Below are 24,669 nucleotides of genomic sequence, written 5' to 3'. Positions count from 1 at the left end.
CATGTCCGGTTAAATCGATGGTGTGGATGGATGTACGGATAAGCTGTACGTCCGGTCTAATGTGTTTTGGATATCTGTCTGGTCGTAATGTCAGCCGTAAAGAAATATTTACATCCGCCGCCATATACACGAGGGGTTCTCTCTCTCTCTCTCTCTCTCTCTCTCTCTCTCTCTCTTCTCTCTCTCTCTCTCGATAACTCCGCTTAAAATTCCCTCAAGACAGTTTTCACTGGACAAAATTCCAATGTATAATTTTCCAATGGACAAAATTAGACAAAATCAACTTCCTCGTTTCACCTTGATCGGGTTTTGTCCTTCAATAAGTGTACACGACATAAAATCCTTATGCATTCGATGGAGGAAAAAATATTGATGAAAATGGAGGCGACTCGAACTTTTTAATTGTTTGAGTAGCAGACTTAATGAGGAGGGACGACTGAGAATATTGGGGGAGGTAATGAGGGGGGAAGAAAGGGGTGACGTGGGGGGTGTGATGTGTTGGAGGAGAAGGGTGGTGATATGAGGTGAGGGAGAAATGGATGGTGGGTGAGAGGAGGGAGGAGGTTGAGGTGAAGTGAGGGAGGCTTAAAAACTAGATCCCTAACTTGTGCCTTTGGGTGGAACGCCTCGGTGTCCTCAACAATACGAGACGATGGAGCAGTCACTTCTGTGTGCCGCCCCTCCAGTGACGTCATACCTCCTCTTGTGACGTCATCAGTCTCCTAGTAAAGGTGATTTGATGTTTTCTGTGTTAAAATATGTCATTAATGTCTGCTTTAAGTTCCTTGTATCGTCTTAATTATATTCCTTTATAAGAGTAATTAGAGTAATTATCCTCTCGTGTTAATGTTGACGAAAGAGAAGAAGAGGATAAGAGAGAATAAAGGAGAATGGAGAGGAGACGAGGGTTTGATAAAGTAAATGATGAGGTGGAGAAAGAATATGGTCGTGTGGGGAGATTGGATGAGGGGGAGTGACAAAAAGATTCTCGAGAGATGGTGGTGGGGGATGTGTGAGAGGTGGGTGGGTGTGGGGTGGTGGTGGTGGGGTGTGGGTGGTGTGTGGGTGGTGGTGTGGGGATGTGGAGATGGTGTGTGATGTGAGAGAGTGGTGGTGTGTGGGGATGTGAGAGTGGTGGTGGTGGGGATGGAGAGAGTGGTGGTGGTGTGTGATGTGTGAGAGTGGTGGTGGCAGGATGTGAGTTGAGGTGTGATCGTGGAGGAATGCAAGAAAAATACTATTGTTATACTCTAAGGAAGGCAATTTAATAAGTCTTGCTCTGAAATCACACACACACACACACACACACACACACACACACACACACACACACACACACACACACACACACACACACACACACACACACACACACACCCCACTGACAACTTGACATGACTCGAGGCTTGTGACGTAATGGGTGATGGGATGAAGAAGAGAATGGAGAAGCAGGAGTGTAAAAGAAGGAGGAGGAGGAATATTAAAGAAACTAGGAAAGATAGAGAAGAAGAAGACAAAGAAGAAGCAGGGAGGAGGAGGAGGAGGAGGTGGAAAGACTCACTGCAGTCTTACATAAACTAACCCTGAATATTAATTTTTAATGACATGAGTGCAGTGGTGTGTGTGTGTGTGTGTGTGTGACTTGGCCAGCAACTCTACACAACAGACCACAAACACACAGTAAAACACGTGGTCACATACAAAGGCTTAACTACACACATACATTAACAGACTTAACTACAAACAAACGCCATATAAAGCTAACCACGAGTAAATCTTGGCTTCAACACACACACACACACACACACACACACACACACACACACACACACACACACACACACACACACACACACACACACACACACACACACACACACACACACACACACACACACACACACACACAACACACACACAAACACACACACACACACACACACACACACCGGAGGATTTTAATTTGGGGTGAAAATACAAAATCACTTTGAATTGTATAAAAAGGTTTTGATACATTAAATGCCACTTTTTATTTTATTTTTAAAGGGTTTTACATCTTTTTATTGCCCGGATATATTTTGCCGTTAAATCTGGACCGAAATATAAATCAGTCGAGTTTGTGACACAGCTCTAGTGCGTGTCATACAGCTCTAGTGCGTGTCATACAGCTCTAGTGCGTGTCATACAGCTCTAGTGCGTGTCATACAGCTCTAGTGCGTGTCATACAGCTCTAGTGCGTCATACAGCTCTAGTGTGTGTCATACAGCTCAGTGCGTGTCATACAGCTCTAGTGCGTCAACAGCTCTAGTACGTGTTATACAGCCTAGTGCGTGTCATACAGCTCTAGTGTGTGTCAAGCCAGCCTAGTGCGTGTCATACAGCTCTAGTGTCATACAGCTCTAGTGTGTCATACAGCTCTAGTGCGTGTCATACAGCTCTAGTGTGTCAACAGGCCTCTAATGTGTCATACAGCTCTAGTGCGTGTCATACAGCTCTAGTGCGTGTCATACAGCTCTAGTACGTGTCATACAGCTCTAGTGCGTGTCATACAGCTCTAGTATGTGTCATACAGCTCTAGTGCGTGTCATACAGCTCTAGTAGTGTGTCATACAGCTCTAGTGCGTGTCATACAGCTCTAGTGCGTGTCATACAGCTCTAGTGTGTCATACAGCTCTAGTGCGTCATACAGCTCAGTGCGTGTCATCAGCCTAGTGCGGTCATACAGCTCTAGTGTGTGTCATACAGCCTAGTGCGTGTCATACAGCCTAGTGACGTGTCAACCAGCCTAGTGCGTCATACAGCCTAGTGCGTGTCATACAGCTCTTAGTACGTCATACAGCTCTAGTGCGTGTCATACAGCTCAGTGCGTGTCATACAGCTCTAGTGTGTGTCATACAGCTCTAGTACGTGTCACAGCTCTAGTGCGTGTCATACAGCTCTAGTGCGTGTCATACAGCTCTAGTGCGTGTCATACAGCTCTAGTGCGTGTCATACAGCTCTAGTGCGTGTGCCACAGCTCTAGTAATGCGTCATACAGCTCTAGTGCGTGTCATACAGCTCTAGTACGTGTCATACAGCTCTAGTAATGTGTCATACAGCTCTAGTACGTGTCATACAGCTCTAGTGGTGTCATGTAGGCTCTAGTGCGTGTCATACAGCTCTAGTGCGTGTCATACAGCTCTAGTGCGTGTCATACAGCTCTAGTGCGTGTCATACAGCTCTAGTGCGTGTCATACAGCTCTAGTGCGTGTCATACAGCTCTAGTGCGTGTCATACAGCTCTAGTGCGTGTGTCATATACAGCTCTAGTGCGTGTCATACAGCTCTAGTGCGTGTCATACAGCTCTAGTGCGTGTCATACAGCTCTAGTGCGTGCTACAGCTCTAGTGCGTGTCATACAGCTCTAGTGCGTGTCATACAGCTGTAGTGCGTGTCATACAGCTCTAGTGTCGTGTCATACAGCTCTAGTGAAGTGTGTCATACAGCTCTAGTACGTGTCATACAGCTCTAGTGTGCGTGTCATACAGCTCTAGTGCGTGTCATACAGCTCTAGTGCGTGTCATACAGCTCTAGTGTGTGTCATACAGCTCTAGTGCGTGTCATACAGCTCTAGTGCGTGTCATACAGCTGTAGTGTGTGTCCGTGTACCGGGAAAGACGAACTTTTATGATGAGATTTTGTCAATGCACCGGGGCCAGGCATGAGCACTACCGGGGGTTAAATATACCGGTGACTGGGCCACCCTCACTGACGAACTGCCCTGACCACTGTTGATGACATCTAACCAAAACAAACATGTCTTAAATCAACCGTCTTGCTCCAATGTTTACCTCTCTCTCTCTCTCTCTCTCTCTCTCTCTTCTCTCTCTCTCTAGGATTTTAGTCAACGCTCGTGAACAAACCACCGAAATGATTACCGAGGCCCCTTTCAATGTTAAACTTTATTACGCCTACGTTTAGGATGATCACATGAAGATTAGCCCCCCCCCGCCCCTTCCTCCCCTCCTCATTCACCTATTTTTCATAAATTTATTAAACAATCTAACACTACCTGGGTGGGAGTAGATTAAGTTAGGGTTAGGTTAGTGTTAGGTTGGGTTAGATTAGTGTTTGGTTAGGTTAGTGTTAGGTTAGGTTAGCGTTGGGTTAGGTTAGTGTTTGGTTAGGGTTAGGTTAGGTTAGGATAGGTTTAATTTTGGGTTAATGTCCCCCTGTTGTCAGTAATCCGGTTGATATCACCACAATAACACCCAGACCGGCCGTATCTGAGAGTGTCACGCTGGGCCAAGGTTATCAGACGGTTGAAAAGTTACATCCTCGTCCTAATTGGGAGGAGGAGGGGATGAAGGCTGGCCCTATTGGCACACTGGAGTAATGGGGAAAAATGGTATCGTAAGTTTTATTCTGGGGTTCTACGGAAGCTGGATAGTGGGGTCGGGTGGGGTGGTGTGGGCTTAAGGGTGGGGTGGTGTGGGCTTAAGGGTGGGGTTTGGTGTCAACTTTACCCACTCGACTCCTGGAACAATATTGAGGTATAAAAATGAAATATGTTGCGACGTGTCCGAAGATTATGGAGATGTGGTGATGGTGCGTGCGGTTAGGAAGGACACACACACACACACACACACACACACACACACACACACACACACACACACACACACACACACACACACACACACACACACACACACTAGGGCACTGTGGGTGTCCTAGATGATGGTTTAGATCTCCTGTTGGTAATGACACACGGTAAAGCTCGGTGGTGTAATTAGTGTGAGGTGATCAGGTGTCAAGGGTTTTGTGTCTCGTATTTTAAACTCTCACAATTAATCACATGTTTACTGAAAAATTAAAACAGACTCATTTATTTAACTTGACAGACAGAAAGACAGATTGATAACTGGAGAGAGAGAGAGAGAGAGAGTTGTCAAAAAGTCTGAAGGTTACTTTCTGAGGTGTAAACAATTTCACAGATCTTGTAATGATTCGTATTTGAGAAATATTAAATCTAAGTTAGTTAGGTTAGGTTAGAAGTACATTTAGTTATGTTAGATCAGAAGTAGGTTTGGTTTAGTCAAGGTTAGGAGTAGGTGGGGTTAGATTAGGTTAAAAGTAGATTGAGTTAAGTAAGGATAAGCGTAAGTTTTAAGTCAGGTTTCGAGAAGTTTATATTAAGTTAGGTTTTGTGTCCCGGCTCTGAGTTAGTGAGTTCCCAGGTAAATCGTGTATAACAAGGAGTTACCTGCCCCCCTCCCTCCCTCCCTCCCTCCCCCCTCCCTCCCCTCCCTCCCTCCCTCCCTCTTCCTTCTCCATCCTCACCTCGACCATAAACACAGCCGCTCCTCCCAGGATGTTGTTTGAGGATCACTTACCAGACAGCTGTTAGTTTACCTGGCCTGCTTACCTGTGTGTAGTGACCGACCTGATACCCGGATACCACGAGTTACCAGGTGGGCGTGACTGTCACCTGGGGCACCAGTGACCCAAAAGCCTTTGTCTACACACACCCCACCCACCCACCTACCTACCTACCTGTTTGGAGAATGCCTTAGCGAGTGGCTGATAATCCTGTGTGACCCGCCTTACTGGGGTACCGCGCCTATTCTCTACCTTATCTCTCTCTCTCTGTATGTGTTTCTCTGTGTGTGTGTGTGTGTGTATGTGTGTGTGTGTGTGTGTGTGTGTGTGTGTGTGTGTGTGTGTGTGTGTTGGTGCATATTTATACACAAACATAGATACAAAGAGAGAGAGAAAGAGAGAGAGAGAGGGAGAGATGAATGCTTGTAACTTTTGCCGTGTTAGGTAGGTGGTAACCAGAGACAGACAGACACACAAGCTTGTACCCTTTGCCATATGAGGTGGGTGGTGACACTTAACCTTGTGCATGATGAGAGGCGAGAATTGGGAGGTCGTGTGGAGGCGGTCACAAAGATCCGCGGGGCGACTACACTTGATTAAACATGACGCCTGGAAATGTTTGACACACACACACACACACACACACACACACACACACACACACACACACACACCTATGCCTTCACACTCTCAGGGGCTCTTGAGTTTTGGGTACAGAATTTACATGAAGCTCAGAATTTATAGAATTTATTACGCCTTTGAAGAAAGTCTGAAGTTACAGAATTTATGGTAATGTGAAAGAATTACTCAGCATTTACAATTTCAAAGGGGCAAAGTTTGTCGAATGTATTGCAATATTAAAGAAACTCAACTTTTTTATTTTTCTCTGGCTGTGAATTTAACAGAATTTATGTTAAACTTTTGAGGACGATGGTTTACCCCTTGAGGGTGATAGTTCAAACCGCTCCTCCTCAAAGAGTTAACGAAAAGATTTACTCGGAACAAATCTAAAAAAAAAATTAACCTAGAGATTTTATCGTAACTTTCAAAATACAATCAGAATTTTATCTACCAGAAACTCTTAATTTACAGAATTTACCGAACGTTCAAGATAAATTCTCACTTTACATTACCATACGCCTCAATGTGTAGAATTTACTGTAATTTTAAGATACCCTAACCTACCCTACCCTACCCTAACCTACCCTACCCTACCCTACCCTACCCTAACCTACCCTACCCTACCCTACCCTACCCTACCCTACCCTACCCTACCCTACCCTACCCTACCCTAACCTATTTAGTATTTTAATGTGTTTAATCATCAGGTGAAATAAGCTGGGTTCAAACTGTTCGTGAGATCGAAATCAATGACCTTAAATTATCAAGGTACAGTTATTATTCACACACACACACACACACACACACACACACACACACTGTAGGAGGGTGGTGTGACCTTCTGTCTTCAACGTTCATAAAGCCCATCACCGCCGTGTGTGTGTGTGTGTGTGTGATACAGACCGGTGCTTCAGGGTGTACCTTGGCGCAGAAGGATGACGCATCCTCCTCCCCCTCCTCATCCGTCTTCTAGTAACTTTGTCTTCCTCATCCTTCGTTTCGCTCATCCTCCTCTTCCTCTCCCTCCTCTTCCTCTTCCTCTTCTCTCATCATTTATAAACTGGACGCAGTCATCGCTTAGTCATATTGCAGTATCGTATCTCCCTCAGCCACTGCCTCCTCTCAGCTGACGTCCCTCCCTGTTTTTGTGTGCCTTCTGTCTGTCTGTCTACCTTCCTGCTGTCTACCTTCTGTCTGTCTGTCTGTCTTCCACTAGGTCAGAGGTCAAGGTGTTATGTTAGGTTAGGTTAGGTTAGGTTAGGTTAGGTTAGGTTAGGTTAGGTTAGGTTAGGTTAGGTTACCTTTCGCTGTGAGGGCGTCCTGTGTATTATAGTGTGTAGATATCCTTCCTTCCTTCCTTCCTTCCTTCCTTCCTTCCTTCACACCTTTATCATCCTTTACACTTTCCTTCCTAAATTTCTTACTCTATTTCTTTCCATTCGTCACTCCTTTATCTCTTCCTTCCTTCTATTCCTCCTAAACTCTTCTTTCCTCCCATTTTTCCTCTCCCCCTCCTCCTCTTCATCCTCCTTCTTCTCCTCCTCCTCTTCCCCCTCCTCTTCCTACTCATCTTTTCCTCCCCCTCTCTTCTTCATTCTCCTCCTCCTCACCCTTCCCTCTCTTCCAGTACCCTCCACCAGTATTAGGTTCATATTGCCTTGTGTCACTTACCCTCCACGCTGTCATATATTGTTGATAATGCAGCGTGGTGTTCCCTCCCTCCCTTTACTGCCTCCTTCCTTCTACTTCCTTCCTCTTTCACTATTTCCCGCCCTCTACTCCTTCCCTCTATTCCCTCCCTCTCTCCTTCCCTCTAATATTATCCTCTACTCCTTCCCTCCCCTCTTCCTTTCTCTCTCCTTTCCCTCCATTACTCATATTCTCTCCCTTCCTTTTCTCCCCTCCTTCCTCCACTCCTCCTTCCCTCCTCTTGTTAATCTAAACTCTTTCCCTCCCCCTACTCTCCCTTCCCCTACCCCCTCTCTCCCTTTTCCCCTACCCCCTCTACTCTCCCTCCCTCTCCCTTCTCCCCTCCCCCTCTACCCCCAGATGGCAGATGCACGATGCTCTCCCGTTGAGTTGTGAGAATTATCTAACAAGTATTGTGGTGTTTGTGAAAGGTCAAGCGTCCTTATTGACATAGCCCATTTAACTAACAATTGCGTGGGTAACCCGAGATAGACACAGAGAGCCGTGGTTTAGAGGATAGCTCCTCATCGACGTGGTTATACAGCTATGAACGTTCGTTGTTGTCTCCTGTGGCAAAAAATGGGGACGCCCTATTAAAAACATTAATTCAGAATACGACCGACACGTTTAATAAGAGTCAGATTTCGTCTTTGGGTCGTAGTGTGTCTGTGTAGTGTATGGGATGCGGTTCTTCACATGGTGTAACGTTTCACTGGACTTTCTGGTAAATGCAGGTCTCTGATTGGTGGCTCGGGTCTCGTGGGAGTAAAGCGATTGCCAATCAGAGAGTGTTTTCCCCTTCGTTTCCCGCCAGTCACCCGTTATTAACCGACTTATTAGATGAGATGTAATAATAATGATAATAATAATAGTAATAATAATAATAATAATAATAATAATGATGATGATAATTGTTCTGCAAAGTCATCATACGAGTTTACAATTGGTTTGGCACAGGTATATAGACAATGCAGTTATACAGTTCATCATATTTTACCGGTATATAGATAAGACAGGTGTACACAAACCATGCAGGTATACCATTTCCAGTGTACCTAGACAGTGTAAATATACAAACAATGGTAAACAGAGAGGCAATTCGACCAAGGACTGTCAGGAAGGACACTAGGTGCTTATTGCCACTAAGGTCAGGTTGGGTTAAGTTTTGATACGTGTTTGGTTTAAGATTGGTTGTGTGAGTGTTTTTTTTTTTTTGGCTAATTTTGTTGTGCTAGGATAGGTTAGGTTGGGATAGTATAAGGGTTAAGTTATGGATAGGTTAGGGAAGGGTTAGTTTCGGTTAGGTTTTTAAGGGAAGGTTAGATTAAGTTTAGGTTTGTTAACTAAGCAAAGGGCCCGCACGTTAATCTGCTTTTAGAATAAGTTAATGGATATAACAGCAGCAACAGATGAACAAGTTAACGGATAGAACAGCTGCAACAGATGAACAAGTTAACGAATAGAACAGCAGCAACAGATGAACAAGTTAACGGATAGAACAACTGCAACAGATGAACAAGTTAACGGATAGAACAGCTGCAACAGATGAACAAGTTAACGAATAGAACAGCAGCAACAGATGAACAAGTTAACGGATAGAACAACTGCAACAGATGAACAAGTTAACGGATAGAACAGCTGCAACAGATGAACAAGTTAACGGATAGAACAGCTGCAACAGATGAACAAGTTAACGGATAGAACAGCTGCAACAGATGAACAAATTAATGGATATAACAGCAGCAACAGATGAACAAGTTAACGGATAGAACAGCAGCAACAGATGAACAAGTTAACGGATAGAACAGCAGCAACAGATGAACAAGTTAACGGATAGAACAGCTGCAACAGATGAACAAGTTAACGGATAGAACAGCTGCAACAGATGAACAAGTTAACGAATAGAACAGCAGCAACAGATGAACAAGTTAACGGATAGAACAGCTGCAACAGATGAACAAGTTAACGGATAGAACAGCTGCAACAGATGAACAAGTTAACGGATAGAACATATGAACACGTTAACGGATAGAACAGCTGCAACAGATGAACAAGATAACGGATAGAACAGCAGCAACAGATGAACAAGTTAACGGATAGAACAGCTGCAACAGATGAACAAGTTAACGGATAGAACAGCTGCAACAGATGAACAAGTTAACGGATAGAACATATGAACACGTTAACGGATAGAACAGCTGCAACAGATGAACAAGATAACGGATAGAACTTATGAACAAGTTAACGGGTACCATCTTCGACTGCTACAGCTATGTCTGAGTGACCGTATAAATGGCGGTGTAATTGCGTAGCTCCTCGCATACAGACGGTCTGGTGCTCCCGCCGCCCCTACTATTTGACGCCGTAAATCAGGGGGTGGTTTGCGTAGTACAGTAGTTAGGACCTGCCCTCCTACCAACCCACCCACCTGCCCGCCCGCCCTCCCGCCCATTACTCTTGAAACACCTCTGAAAAACCAGCTTGTGGGATTCGCACTAAAATTGTTTCCTCGGCGTTTCTTCATCGTTGCTTAAAAGAGAAGGGAGGAAGGAAGGAAGGAAGGAAGGAAGGAAGGAAGGAAGGAAGGAAGGAAGGAAGGAAGGAAGGAGGTTGCCACAGTCAGCCAGTCAACGTCCATCTAGGCAAATACCGCCCCGGTGGTCCCCTGGCGGCAGTGTTGAGTAACAAGGCGACTATGAATAAATAAATAAATAATTGCTAGCTGCCGTGGATGATCTGCCAACCTTGTTTGTGGCTCTCTCTCTCTCTCTCTCTCTCTCTCTCTCTCTCTCTCTCTCTCTCTCTCTCTCGCTGATGGCAGGCACCTTGTTAACTAAGAGTCACGAGGGAGAGTGGCACCTGGCTCATAGCAACACTTACCTCTCACCGGAATTTAAATAAATATTACCTTTCCTCACCTAAGTGCTGGGGGGGGGGGAGTGGGGAGAGAAAGAGAAGAGGGGAAAGCTGGAGGACTAGAGAAGGAGAGAGGGAAGATCTAGTAACCGCTAAAATAATTTGAAGGAACAACTCGATGTACGTAAACATATCATGAGTTGAAGATGAAATATTTGATATTAAATTCGTCATATGATTGATGGTTTAGTGTGGTGATCCTGGTTTTGTCTCCAGGGAATTGTATGAGCCAGGAAGTAAGTATTTCTAAACCATCCACTCACTGTCAAGGGTTTTGGATGGCTTCAGTTGTATAAGGTTGGTGAAACAACAGCACTCAACCTGACAGATACTAACTGCTCTTGACGTCACCACAATCACCTTCCCTCCCAAGAAACTGATTACACTCCGTTCTTACCACCAACAAGGCTGTCAGAACCAGGAGGTCTTGAAGTCTTTACAGAATACCCAGAATGAAAACCTCACACAGGCCATATACTGTATACTGACGGCTCTCTCGACTCTGCTAGTAGGGAATGTAGGGCGTTTGGTTAGGAATTATTCTAACCTAACCTAACCTGACCTGACCTGACCTGACCTCACCTCCCAGTCTTGCAGGAGTCAAAGCCACAGCCACTGCTCTTAATATCCTCAGATCAGAATGTTACAAATTATCTCTTGACGTCAGATGTACACGTGCTAGTGACAGGGATTCAGGGTAAGTTGTTATGGATTCTCTCTCAAGTAAGTTTCCAAGAACACGACAAAATTGATGCTGTTGGTGAGCTGAGGCAGAGACCGGTAATCACGATATTGAATTGTCGAATAGAATCTTTAAATATTTTAGTCACGAGTGAACTGGCCGGTGACGTGGAAGCAAATCGAAGAGTGGAAACAAGCATCAGTATAACCTTAGACAAGTTGATAAGCTCAGTACTGTATGTAGAGTCAGTCACTGTAAACCAATGTAAAGAATCAACTATAAAAATCAGTGTTATGATTATCTATCTATTGTGGTCTGTATACCCAGTGTTATTGCTGCACTCTGACCTTTAGGATCTTACAAACGCACAGTGCAACCTCTGTTCTGTTGTTCTTTTATGCATTACCGTCCACAGGGTAAAACACGGGGTGCACAATGAACTAGCAGCTGTCCCCGGCAAAATTAGGGAAGGAGTTTTGAGAAGCTTAAGTGTCCTTTTGCCCGTCTACATTTCCTACGTGCGTATTCTCTCCAGTGTCCTGGGTAAGATTTTGGGCCAATCTTGGTGAGAATATTCCATAGTCAGATTATATAGCAGATGGTTGTCGTGCTCAGGGAACAAAGTCAGGGTCACGTAGTACTGAGAATCTCACAGGAGCAGGGAGTGTTGTAATGGTTCCCTAGCGTGTGCTTGTACAGTGACACCCCACACACACACACATACCATGCCAGCTGTTCATGAATTCAGGTGGTTCACAGATATCCTGAAAAGAGGGGCCTTGCTTCACAACAATCTCGTCAGTGGAAGTTAACAAACATAACATAGCGTAGTGGTAAGGTTGAACTCTCACGATGCGGTTGAAGACGATACAGAGTCCACCTGAACGAGATACAATGCCTCTTCCCTCCTCTCGCTCCCTCCCACAGACATCTTCATGGGTTAGGATTCTCACTACACACTTTTGCTAGGTAGGTTAGGTTACGTTTGTCCTACTCTACTTATTTGCGTTAGGAGGTAAGGAAGGGGGAAGGGTTTTACCTTACAAAATTTCACGCAGGTGTGACGTCCTACTCAGGAAAATTACAACAGAGGGAGAGGGAGACAAGATGCCCTGGAGTCGCTGGGAACACCACACTAAACACATCTTCCTCGCCACAACTCTGCATAAGACTCGTCAATTAACTGAGAATGAGAGAATAGAATGGAGTTATTTTTAGTCCCAGAACAATTTAGAGTACATTTTTACTTTATTTAACCATATTTGTGACTCCTCAGTCCGCTAATGGGAAAAATTACTTAACGTACGGGTCCACACACAGCTGGGATTCTCAGTGGGACATACGTTAAATTCGGTGGCGAGTCGCCCGTCGTGGTGGAGGTGCTTGGGGAGTCTACTGCCGCTGCCCCACTAACTTATGGGCACCATTATGCGAGCGTGCACCTTTTTCCCTCCCGAGTGCATCTGCCCCACCAACCTGCCTCCTGGATAATATCGTTATTATCAACACCTATATTCTCGTTGGGATACAGGGAGAGTGTGTGTGTGTGTGTGTGTGTGTGTGTGTGTGTGTGTGTGTGGTCATTATCCTACCTAACTAGTATAGTATCAACCTCCTGCGTGGTGTTGTCTTAGTAACCTCCTAACATCAACACCACCCAGTCACTACCATGACCTCTTGTGTAATAATTTCATTATCTCCTTCACAGAACTGACTGATAAGCTGGGGACACACATAAGCAGTGAGGAGGCGAAGTGAGAGGTGAGGGAAGCTTGGTGGTGTGGGCGCGTGTCATCCTCGTCACCTTGACAACCCTGCCGCCACTCACCACAAACCACGCACCACGTCTCCACTCCCACCGGCGTCACCAACACACAGGAGCCACTACTTAAAACATCCGCGGTGGCTGTGAAGAGACAGTTGTTATTGGTAGACAGTGGCACTATCGGCTCTCCACCACCACTGTTACCACCCCTACTGCCGTCGACATCATCACTGTCATCACTTCACCAACGCTGTTAAAACCTTCAGGAGAACTGGTAGTAAGATTGCACAGACAAATGTGAATGGTGAATATTGTGTTTGATTTAGTGACCTGTGAAAACTATGCATTTTACAGGTGGATCGTGGACTTGATCCTGTAACAAAAGTGAACCAGAAAATTATGTGCTCTCGGGAGTGAACATTATATGAGAGTGGTTGAAGGAACATGTAAAGAAGTAGAGGAAGAGAATGGTGGAGGTAGAAGAGTAAGCAAGAAGTAGGAGGAAGAACCGTAGCTCATGTTGGGGCAGTGTGGGGAGTCTTAGCTGGCAGTTCTCTTACCCCACACACCACCACCACCATGGAAAAGCTGTTCTTACCTCTTTCACAGCTGCTGCTACTGCTGCTTCATGGCTGCTCGGGTCTGTGGCTCGGTAAGTGCTCAAATGTTTTGTGTACTTTGTGCGGTTGTGTTTTAGGAAGGAGTTTCAAGTAAAACGTTTACATATTGGCAGTTTCCAGCAAGGCTAGAGCTTGTTAACTTTGTAAAGTAGGTCAGACAAGCGCGCGTGTAAACTGTTCAACACAAACTTCATTTGCATAAAAAAGTTGAGGGAATTTCATGTATTTTTATTCTTGTTCAGAGGAGAAACATCACAGACCAGCAGAGGCATTAAGTTGCCTTCGTCATAACTTTAGAGAAACACATTTATGAAAACTATGTTAGTGTCATTAATTATTATTCAAGAGTGATTAAAAAATATATATATTAAAACGAGATAAAGTTACAGATATATTTAAACAACAACAATAGAAAAATATCACAATTAGAGGCATTAACTTGTTCATGAAGGGAGTATAAACTTATCCTCCAGTCTATGTTCTCTAATGTTTCCATCTCCTGACACTCGGAAGGATGTGTTACCTGTGTTGATTGATCTTATATATCAAATGTTATCTTCCCTTTCATCTTATTCCCGTGAGACCTTTATGATACATGCTGCTTTTACCGCCCTGTCCACATCAGCCCTCACAGGAAGATACAGTATTATGTAGGAGTATTAGTGTTATTATGAACGCGCCCGCCTCTTGCTGCGGTAGACTGACCAACACAGGTGATGTCTGGGGCTGCTTCACGTGGTTTCTATGACGAGATACGTTATTTATCTGTTGATGTTGTAGAAGAATTATTAACGTTTGTGTTTATTTGATGTCTCTCTCTTTCTTTGTTTTCTTTCTTTTTCTCTTTTTTTCTCTTTTACATTTTCTGTTTTTTTCCTCTCTCTCTCTCTCTCTCTCTCTCTCTCTCTCTCTCTCTCTCTCTCTCTCTCTCTCTCTTTCTCATTCGTTCGACAGCTGACCCTCCATCTTGTTGTCACCAGGAGAGTGCAACAAGCCGCTGGGGGTGTCGACAGGTGAGCTACTCGACTCTGCCCTCACCGCGTCCTCAGCCCACGACAACATCGTTGGCCCGCACAGAGCCAGGTAGGTGCCCATGCTCACGGTGTCCACGTGTAACTATTGTGTTTTGTTTTGTTTCTGAGGTGTTTTTTTTTTTTAATCTTCTATAACATGTGTTTTACTGTGTGTTTAAGAAGTTTTTTTTTTACGATTTTTTAACGTGTTTTATTCATGTGTGTTTAATTTGGTGTGAGAACATGTGTGATGAGGTTTAGTGTGTGTGTGTGTGTGTGTGTGTGTGTGTGTGTGTGTGTGTGTGTGTGTGTGTGTGTGTGTATAATGTATGCAAGTGAGGGCAGGGGGTATATGGTTAGGGCATGAAAGAGTACAGTATCTCAGTTAGGGCAGGGCCATTGCTAGCATATGTAAGTGGTGACTCCTGGGTGTTGAAATATATATCTCCTAATTGTGTATAGCAGTGTGTGCCTTGATAATATTATGACATCTCTCTCTCTCTCTCTCTCTCTCTCTCTCTCTCTCTCTCTCTCTCTTTGTGTGTAGTAACAAAAAGAATAGAAATGTTTCGATATTATTAACAACCAAACACCAACAACCAAAAAACTAGAATATTGACTCCGTTTATTACACCTATGAGAGTTGAGGTAACTTTTCCCCTAAACGTATGAGGTGAGGTAGTTTACAGGAGAGAGCCTTCAGTATCGTTGTTATTGTTATGCTTATTGTTATTATTATTGGTATTATATCCGTTATGGCTCTTATTGTTATATTTTTTTACCATGTTCTCGTTTATTCATTTGTTAACTTTTATTTAGTTGTTTTTCTCTTATGTGATAGTAAATAAATGTTTTGAATACCCATATAAATATTCACAATTTTCGCCATGATAAGAATAGGGGAGAAGTTCTTAATGTTTTACACTGTGTGATGTTTCCACTACTCGTCTCGTATTGCAAGATGGTAGATGATCACTCTTTGGAAGCTGTTATAATACCCCTTCCCCCATGGCCCGTGTGTGTGTGTGTTTGTCAAGGGTGCTGTATGCAGACGTATTATTAGTGTTATTATTGTTATTGTAGTTATTTTTGTTATTATTATTATTGTTGTTGTTAATATTATTGTTATTACTTTATTTTTATTATTAGGAATGTATCTTGTTAGTTATCTCCTGACACTGGTATGGTAACACTGCACAAGTCAACAAGTCACCACAGATCTTGGTAACACTGCACAAGTCACCACAGATCTTGGTAACACTGAACAAGTCACCACAGATCTTGGTAACACTGAACAAGTCACCACAGATCTTGGTAACACTGAACAAGTCACCACAGATCTTTGGAGCCTAAAAAAACTCCTACAGTATTGAATATCAGTGATGAGAATGAGGTGAGGGGAGGGTAATATTGCTGGCGGGCTGAGGGGAAGTTAGGAGGAAGCACCACTACCACCAACACCACTATCACCAACACCACTACCACCAACACCACTATCACCAACACCACCACTACCAACACCACCACTACCACCAACACCACTACCACCAACACCACTACCACCAACACCACCACTACCACCAACACCACTACTACCAACACCACTACCACCAACACCATCATCACCAACAACTACTCACCACCAACACCACTCACCACCAACACCACTACTCCAACACCACTACCACCAACAACACCACTATCACCAACACCACTACCACCAACACTGCCATAACCAACACCGCTACCAATTAACACCGCTACACCACCAACACCACTAACACCAACACTGCTACCACCAACACCGCTACCACCAACAATTAATTCCCACCACCACCATTACCCCCACCACCACCACTACCACCAACACCACTACCACCTGAGCCAATTCTACCACCAACACTCACCTCACCACTAACACCACTACCTCCAACACCACTCCCCCACCAAACACCGCTACTACCACCACCATCAACACCACTACTACCACCACCACCAAACACCACTACTACCACCACTACTACCACCACTACCACCAACACCACTACCACCACCACCACTACCACCAACACCACTACCACCAACACCACTACCACCACCACCACTACCACCAACACCACTACCACCAAAACCACTACCACCAACACCACTACTACCACCACTACTACCACTGCCACTAACACCACTACCACCAACACCACTACTCCCACCACTAACAACAACAGTACCACTACCCCCCCTACCACCACCACCATTCCCTACCACCATCCCCTACCACCCAGCTACAATATTCACTCACAGACGAAGGTAAATTTCAATAACAATTTGTAGGTGGACTTTTATTGCCTCGACTTAAAATAGTGAAGGATATAGGAGCCGACCAGACCAGGAAGCAGAACTGAATTTCAATTGTCATTAAAGATCGTGAGTTAGGTTAGGTTAGGTTGGGGGAGATTTTGTTTTGGGTTAGGTTAAGGGTGGTTTAGGTTAGGTTTAAGTTACGTTAGGGGAGGTTATGTTATTTGGTTAGGTTAGGGTTTGGTCAAGTTAGGTTAGGTTAGGTTAGGTTAGGTTAGGTTAGGTTAGGTTAGGTTTGGTTAGGGTTTGGTCAAGTTAGAGTAAATTAGGTTTCCTGAGGTTATGGGTTTACAGTATGTCCCTGGGTTACTCTTAAGTCTCAAGAACCCGGTCGTGGCAACATTCACTGTCTGTATATTCGTTCGTGGCCAATTTTTCCCTAAACCTCTACGGTACAGTACGTGTCATTAGCGTCCATTACCCTCAAAGATCTCTTCTCGTTCCCCAAAGACCTCTCCTCACCCCCAAAGACCTCTTCTCCTCCCCCGAAAGACCTCTCCTCACCCCCAAAGACCTCCTCCTCCTCCCCAAAGACCTCTCCTCACCCCCAAAGACCTCTCCTCACCCCAAAGACCTCTCCTCTTCCCCAAAGACCTCTCCTCCTCCCCAAAGACCTCTCCTCACCCCAAAGACCTCTCCTCCTCCCCAAAGACCTCTCCTCCTCCCCCGAAAGATCTCTCCTCCCTACACGAGTCTCAAGTAGATGCCCAGATATTGCTAAATGTTTCGAGGGAATTTTTGTCTGAAACTCTACTGTACAGGTATAGCTGAGGCTGATACGTGGGTAGACGGGAGGTTAGGTTAGGTTAGGTTATTCGATATTACAGTGGAGAAGTTATGGTCCATGGACGCCAGATAAAAACAAATGATAGGAGGGGAGTGTGAGGGGGGGTGGGGGAGGTAGGGTACTGTGAAGGGAGAGGGGGGAAGGATGGGATGTGTGGCCTGGCTGTCACATCTTGTCGTGAACGTATTACCTTTTGAGTTGATGGTGTGTGGCCATTGTTGATTCTCCGAGCTGTGTGTGTGTGAGAGAGAGAGAGAGAGAGAGAGAGAGAGAGAGAGATTTAATACACACTGCCATAAGAAAGAAGTGTGTTAAGATTCCAACTCAAGTGTATAGATGACCTGACCAGCACACTTCGGTGACCTGACCAGCACACATAAAGACCCTGACATCTAGGTGGTGTTTGAAGGCCGTAGTTACCGTGAAAAATAAACTACGCTTAAAAATTAGTGATCAATGAAGCGTGGTTGACAGATCAGAAGCGGCCGCCCGAAGTATGGTTAAGAATTGTTTATCAGTGTCTTTTAAGTGCTTCGTGAGTGGTGGTTGACAGCCCGAGTGTATTGTAGAGCTATCAGAATGAGCTAAGAAGAGTTTGTGTTAATACTGATGAGAGATAAAGAATCGTTTCATGGTGTAGGAACAAAAGATCTATATGATTTTTTGATTGAGTCGAGTCTTTACACCCACATCAAACGCCGGCTTGTTTATTTGTTGCTCTTGTCTGTGAGCGATTAATTAACTTCCCTTGAGAGAGAGAGAGAGAGAGAGAGAGAGAGAGAGAGGGATGGGTGGGGTGGGGGGGAGGGCAAAGGCGGGTCGTCTCATTATTCCTCACCGAGACTCTCCCAGGATGAACAAACCATATATTATTTATACAATTGAGTATAATTAGTTGACTTTATTGATTAAGAAACAAGAGTACAGGTACAGACACAGGTAAAGTTTAATAGTACAGGTATGTCGGGGTAATAACAATAAACAAACGTAACTAAAAAAAATATAGGGTTTTTTTTTTACATGAAAGGCTATTGTGTGTGTGTGTGTGTGTCCGGGAGAGCGCGGGTGTGACAGCGGGGCCAAAATAAAGTTGTGTGAGCCTTATGTCTTAACTGGAGTGTGACAAATAAGCTGTGACTTGACCACAATGCGCCTCGTTTGTCTTGTTTTGAGCGGCCGACCACCCGCCCTCTCCAACAATACTTTCCCGCGTTTTTTTCTTAATATATATTTTTTTTTATCATGTACATTATTTCCCCGCGCTTTTTTTTCATTTGTTGCCTCGTTTTTCCGCGCTTTCGTTTTTTATTCCCTTTAAACAGATAACGAAAGATTAATGTTGTGTATAGTGTAGATACGTTTAATTTAACATAATTTATGGAACTAGTTAGTGCAGTACAGAAAAAAAATGAGTGGCGAGAATACTTGGATTTTCAGCACAGCGTTATGTTATTCATGTCCTGAACGATGTTGATTACAAGTCGTCGTAAAGATTCGGAACATTCGGTGGGTCGACTGAAAAGACTCGAGCAGGTTCAATTGACCCTTAAAAAAAAGTGTTGTCGGGAGTGGGTATTCTGAGACAATCTGAGGATTTTTCCCATTTTTTCCTCATCTAATATCGCACACCTGGAGGATATTCTGGTAAGTTTTAAAGATGAAACCGAGGAAAGGGTTGGTTGGGTGGGTGGATGGTGAGGGACGGTAGGAGAGTGACTGGATGTTTGGTCTTAAAAACGCCTGGGGGGGGAAGACTGATACAGCGGCCCCCCCACCCCCTCGAGGTTTATCTTTTACTCTCTGCCGCCTCTTTTTGTCGAGCTGGGGAGTCGTGATGACGTCCAGTAGGAATGCGCTGCTGGGGTTCGCTACTGCTGGTGCTGGTCCTTCACTCCACCCCTCGTCCTTCACTCCACCCCTTGTCCTTCACTCCACCCCTCGTCCTTCACTCTACCCCTCATCCTCCACTCCACCCCTCGTCCTCCACTCCTCGTCCTCCACTCTACCCCTCATACTCCACTGCCCCCCTCATCCTCCACTCCACCCCTCGTCCTCCACTCCACTCCTCATCCTCCACTCCACCCCTCATCCTCCACTCCACCCCTCATCCTCACACTCCACCCCTCGTCCTCCACTCCACCCCTCATCTTCCACTCCACCCCTCATCCTCCACTGTCCCCTCATCCTCCACTCACCCCTCGTCCTCCTCCACCCCTCGCCCTCCACCCCACCCCTCATCCTCCTCCCACCCCTCATCATCCCTCCACCCTCATCTTCCACTCCACCCCTCATCTTCCATTCCACCCCTCATCTCCACTCACCCCTCATCTCCCTCACCCCTCATCCTCCACTCCACCCCTCTCCTCCACTCCACCCCTCATCTTCCACTCCACCTCATCTTCCTCCACCCCTCATCCTCCACTCCACCCCTCATCTTCCACTCCACCCCTCGTCCTCCACTCACCCCTCATCTTCCACTCACCCCTCATCTTCCTCCACCCCTCATCCTCCTCCACCCCTCATCTTCCACTCCACCCCTCGTCCTCCACTCCCACCCCTCATCTTCCACTCCACCCCTCATCCTCCACTCCACCCCTCATCCTCCACTCCACCCCTCGTCCTCCACTGTCTCCCTCATACCCTCACCTCCTAAGCCCCTCCCAGCTGCTGGCTTTAGCTAACACCTCTCTTAAGACAACTGAAGTGGGGATCTGAAGGTGTGGAGTGCTGGGGACGGGTGGTGGGGAGGGTGGTGGGGTAGATGTTGGAGAGGATGATGGTGGGGGAATTACTAGGGAGGAGTTGGGAGGTACTGGGGAGGAGCTGGGAGGTACTGGGGAGGAGCTGGGAGGTACTGGGGAGGAGCTGGGAGGGACTGGGGAGGAGCTGGGAGGTACTGGGGAGGAGCTGGGAGGTACTGGGGAGGAGCTGGGAGGTACTGGGGATGAGCTGGGAGGTACTGGAGAGCAGCTGGAAGGTTCTTGGAGGACCAGTACTAGTAATAAGTGCTGTGGGAGGGCAGGGGGGAAGGAGGGAGGAATAAAGGGAGGCACCACCAGGTACAATAAGGTTATACCAGGGAGAGTTACAAGGTATTATCATTTACAAAGGTTCACTATAATACACCTGTGCTGGAGGCCGGATATTGTTTTACCTGGCCTCGTTACCGGCTGAGTGTGTCCACCTTGGCTCCTGTTAACACTTTATTAACCCTTGTGTTTGGCCTTTAAAGGAGTCGTATCATAACAAGACGATTTTATACAGGTGAGATAAATCCCCTAAAACTGTAAGGGTTTAAATGGCAGGACTATTGTATTCATTTGGATCACCTGAAGATTAGACACCCCCCATCTTATTTCACCTGAAGATAAGGAAAACAGTACAAAGAAAAAATTACAAAGGAAAATACTGAAAGGACAATAACATAAGAGAAAATTATAAAAGAGGAAAAAAATTAATGAAAACAATACCACAAGGAAATTAGTTGAAGCATGAAAGGGAAATTAATATAATGGTACAAGGGAAAATATTTTAGATGGATACAAAGGAATATATTTTAACGAGTTAGAGGCATGCTAGGGAGAATTAGTGTTTACAAGGGAAAATAGAGGCATGCTAGGGATAAATAGAAACATAATAGGGAAAAATAGAGGTGTAAAAGTGGGAAATAAAAGCATAGGAGGTAAAGCCCAGGAAATACAAGAAGCTTATGGGCCACAGTAAAAATATTCCCTAACAATGTGTTTGTTGTTGAGGATCTGAACTGCCTCCCTCCCTCCCCCCGAAAAATCGTAAAATAACACGGACACTGTTGTATCTTCAAAGCCGTGTTGGGGGCCAGAGGCTGAATATATATCACCTTTGATTTTGAATTTATATTGAAATAAGTTTCCTATAGCTGTAGGCTCTAAAATCAGAATGATATATTTAAAGGATTGAGAGTAGCTGTGTGTACCTGTGTTTAGAAATATGTATGTATACTGTATATGTAATTTATAATTTATAACGTATATGTGTGTAAAGAACAGTACTCATAATGGTGGGGAGTTTATATCAATGTTATGTATAGTGTCTGGCGTCAACATAAATTGTGTTCGTCTGGCGTAGTTTCGGTCAATGTATTAGGATTTGTTTGAGGAGGACGCCAGACGGTGTTATAATCGCTCGTGCTGGCGTTGTGTGTTTTATGATTGATAGTGCGACTTTCGTGGTTTATTTACTTGGTGTTACTCAGTAGAAGTTACTCTGTCACTCCTCATATACAGTATACCTGGCGTCACTCAGCGCACTCATCTTCTTGCAATCATACTGCTCTCTTCAAAAGTGGCCTGTTAAAGAGGTAATAGAATATATATAGTAGGTACCTAGCTTGGACTTCTCTGCCCTGCCTGACACACACACACACACACACACACACACACACACACACACACACACACACATATATACAGATTATTATTAATATTACAGAGAAATTGCCACACACACACACTCTATTTTTGGTTGTAGTTTGTTTTAGCGAATGGCATCTTACTGTGTGTGTTTTTTTTAACTTCACCACTTCTTCTTTCTTCTGTCTGTGTTGTATTTGATACCAGGGCGAATAAAGTCAGTGTTATACTGATTTCACCATCCTCAAGGAAGTAAATTTAACCTAAGTCTCATATGAAATAATTTAACCTAATCTAACCTAACCTAACCTAACCCCATATGAAATAACTGAACCTAATCTAATCAACCTAACGACCAACTCAACCTCATATGAAATAACTTAACCTAATCTAACCTAACCTAACCTAACCTAACCTAACCTAACCTAACCTAACCTCATATGAAATAACTTAACCTAATCCAACCTAACCTAACCTAACGTAACCTAACCTAACCTCATATGAAATAACTTAACCTAATCTAACCTAACCAAACTCATGTAAGGTAATCCAACGTAACCTAACCAAGCTCACATGATGTAACCAACTCTAACCTAACCAAGTGTTTGTTTTTTTTCCTAACCTAACTCAGGCTGATCAGACCTGACCCAACATGATATTATGACCAGAGACGGGAGAGCTGAGGGAATTTTTCCTACTTATATTCCCTCACTTCTGTGTGTGTGTGTGTGTGTGTGTGTGTGTGTGTGTGTGCGCTGCCTGCCTGCCTGCCTTGCCTGCCTGGCTCGCCTGGGTTCTGCCTGCCTGCCTGCCTCTGCCTGCCGCCTGCGTGCCTGCCTGCCTGCGTGCCTGCCTTTAAACGTGTCTATTTTTCTGCAGTCTTAAAGTTTATACAGAGAACTGGTCAACCAATTTTAAATGCCCCTGGAAAGTTACGCCCAGGGGATATAAATCCGTCCGTCAGTCTCATCTCTACGGCCGAGAGAACATGTGATCTTTGAGTGACTTTTTTATTATTTTGTTGATTTTTTTTTTCATTAGTTTGTGAGTGGGATTATTTTCCTTTCTATTGGCGGCGGGATTTTGTCGTCTCACCAACACCTCCCTCCCTCCCTCCCCCTCCCTCCTCTCCTTCCTCCCTCCTCCTCCTCCTCCTCCTCCCTCCTCCTCCTCCTCCCTCCCTCCCTCCCCCCTCCCATCCCTCCTTCTCTCCGTCTTTCTCCCTCACCCCTCCTGGGCCACACCTCACTCCGCTCCACACACTTCACCAGGATCACCATCCAATCTTGTCCACTCCCGAGATATTTCCTCCCTGGGCGCGAGTGTCCAGTGGAGGCGGCCGTCAGCGCCTCCTTCAGGTATTGCCAGACGCTGATTTAAAAGTATTCTCGTGAAAGGAGCCAATTCTGCCCCAGAGTTCCTTGATCTTCTATCAGGTTGGCTTAAGTCCAATTCTGTCCTTCAGTCAGACCTGGGACCAGGAGCCTCAAAGATTCCTACGTTAAATATGTTTTTCTCTTCCGCCTAATTGGAGATGTGAGAAGGAAGATAGTTCAGGTAAACTCTGGGGACCAACTCATTAAAAGTTACAGCAATATTTATTCTTGAATTAGATCTAAAGATAATTATGTAAAGTGTCTACAAATATTCAACGCCATTTTGGTGGTTATATTGTTTGAAGTAGACCAATTAAACGTGTTGTGGACTTATGTTACGTAGTGCTGTGGTGTGACTTGTCCAGCACCACCAAATGCCGGGGACTATATCCTGGCCCCAAACTCCTCGTCAAACATCTTCTGTATTGTAATGACCCTTCGTCTTGTGACTCCCATCCACGCTGCTCACACGTGTATCTGGGGTAACGAATGGACAGATTAACACGGCTATTGTAGAAAATTCGGGGGTTGGCATGGCAGGCACATCGAAGTAGAGTACAGTCAGTCAGTCAGCCAGTCAGCCAGTCAGTCAGCCAGCCAGTCAGCCAGCCAGTCTGTAAAGGCATCCACTGAAAACGAAGCTAAAAGTGAAAAAAGTATATATACAAACTGTCATAACACTGATGACTATCGGTACCTTTATGCAGTTTTTGTATATATATATAACTTTTATACTCACATTTAGTTGAGTGTATAATGGGGTGTGTGTGTGTGTGTGTGTGTGTGTGTGTGTGTGTGTGTGTGTGTGTGTGTGTTAACATTGTTGATTCCATACTGTGTGCTTGAGTTCACATGCCTGAGTGACCACGTTATTGCACAGACTCACCTTGTCCTTAGAGAGACTGGAAATTCCGTACTGATTGTATTGGCCAGTAGTTCAAGGTCAGGCCAGGTCAGGTCATTGTCTAGCCAGAATTATAAGATAGTCTGCATGGCTAGTGGAAAATCCTTTGAATGAAATGAAGATAAACCACCCCAGATTATTTAAACCTATGCTTAAACAACCTAACCTAACCTAACCTAAGCTAACA

General features: G+C 44.9%; 1 protein-coding gene across 1 annotated transcript in view; it reads left to right on the top strand.

Annotated features, from left to right (window-relative positions):
• The window catches only part of LOC121861250, a 171,393-nt gene that overhangs the window by 97,240 nt on the left and 49,484 nt on the right, over nucleotides 1-24,669 (top strand). Inside the window, exons 3-4 of the mRNA XM_042358897.1 lie at nucleotides 12,977-13,685; nucleotides 14,634-14,736. Of these exons, the coding sequence (XP_042214831.1) occupies nucleotides 13,613-13,685; nucleotides 14,634-14,736 (176 nt within the window). The 5' untranslated portion in view covers nucleotides 12,977-13,612. The remainder of the gene's footprint in view (nucleotides 1-12,976; nucleotides 13,686-14,633; nucleotides 14,737-24,669) is intronic.

Source organism: Homarus americanus, unplaced genomic scaffold (genome assembly GCF_018991925.1).
Source record: "Homarus americanus isolate GMGI-L3 unplaced genomic scaffold, GMGI_Hamer_2.0 scaffold21314, whole genome shotgun sequence".
Classification (NCBI taxonomy): Eukaryota; Metazoa; Arthropoda; class Malacostraca; order Decapoda; family Nephropidae; genus Homarus; species Homarus americanus.
The sequence above is the reverse complement of the archived record's forward strand: the minus strand, read 5'-3'. Positions and strand labels throughout refer to the sequence as shown.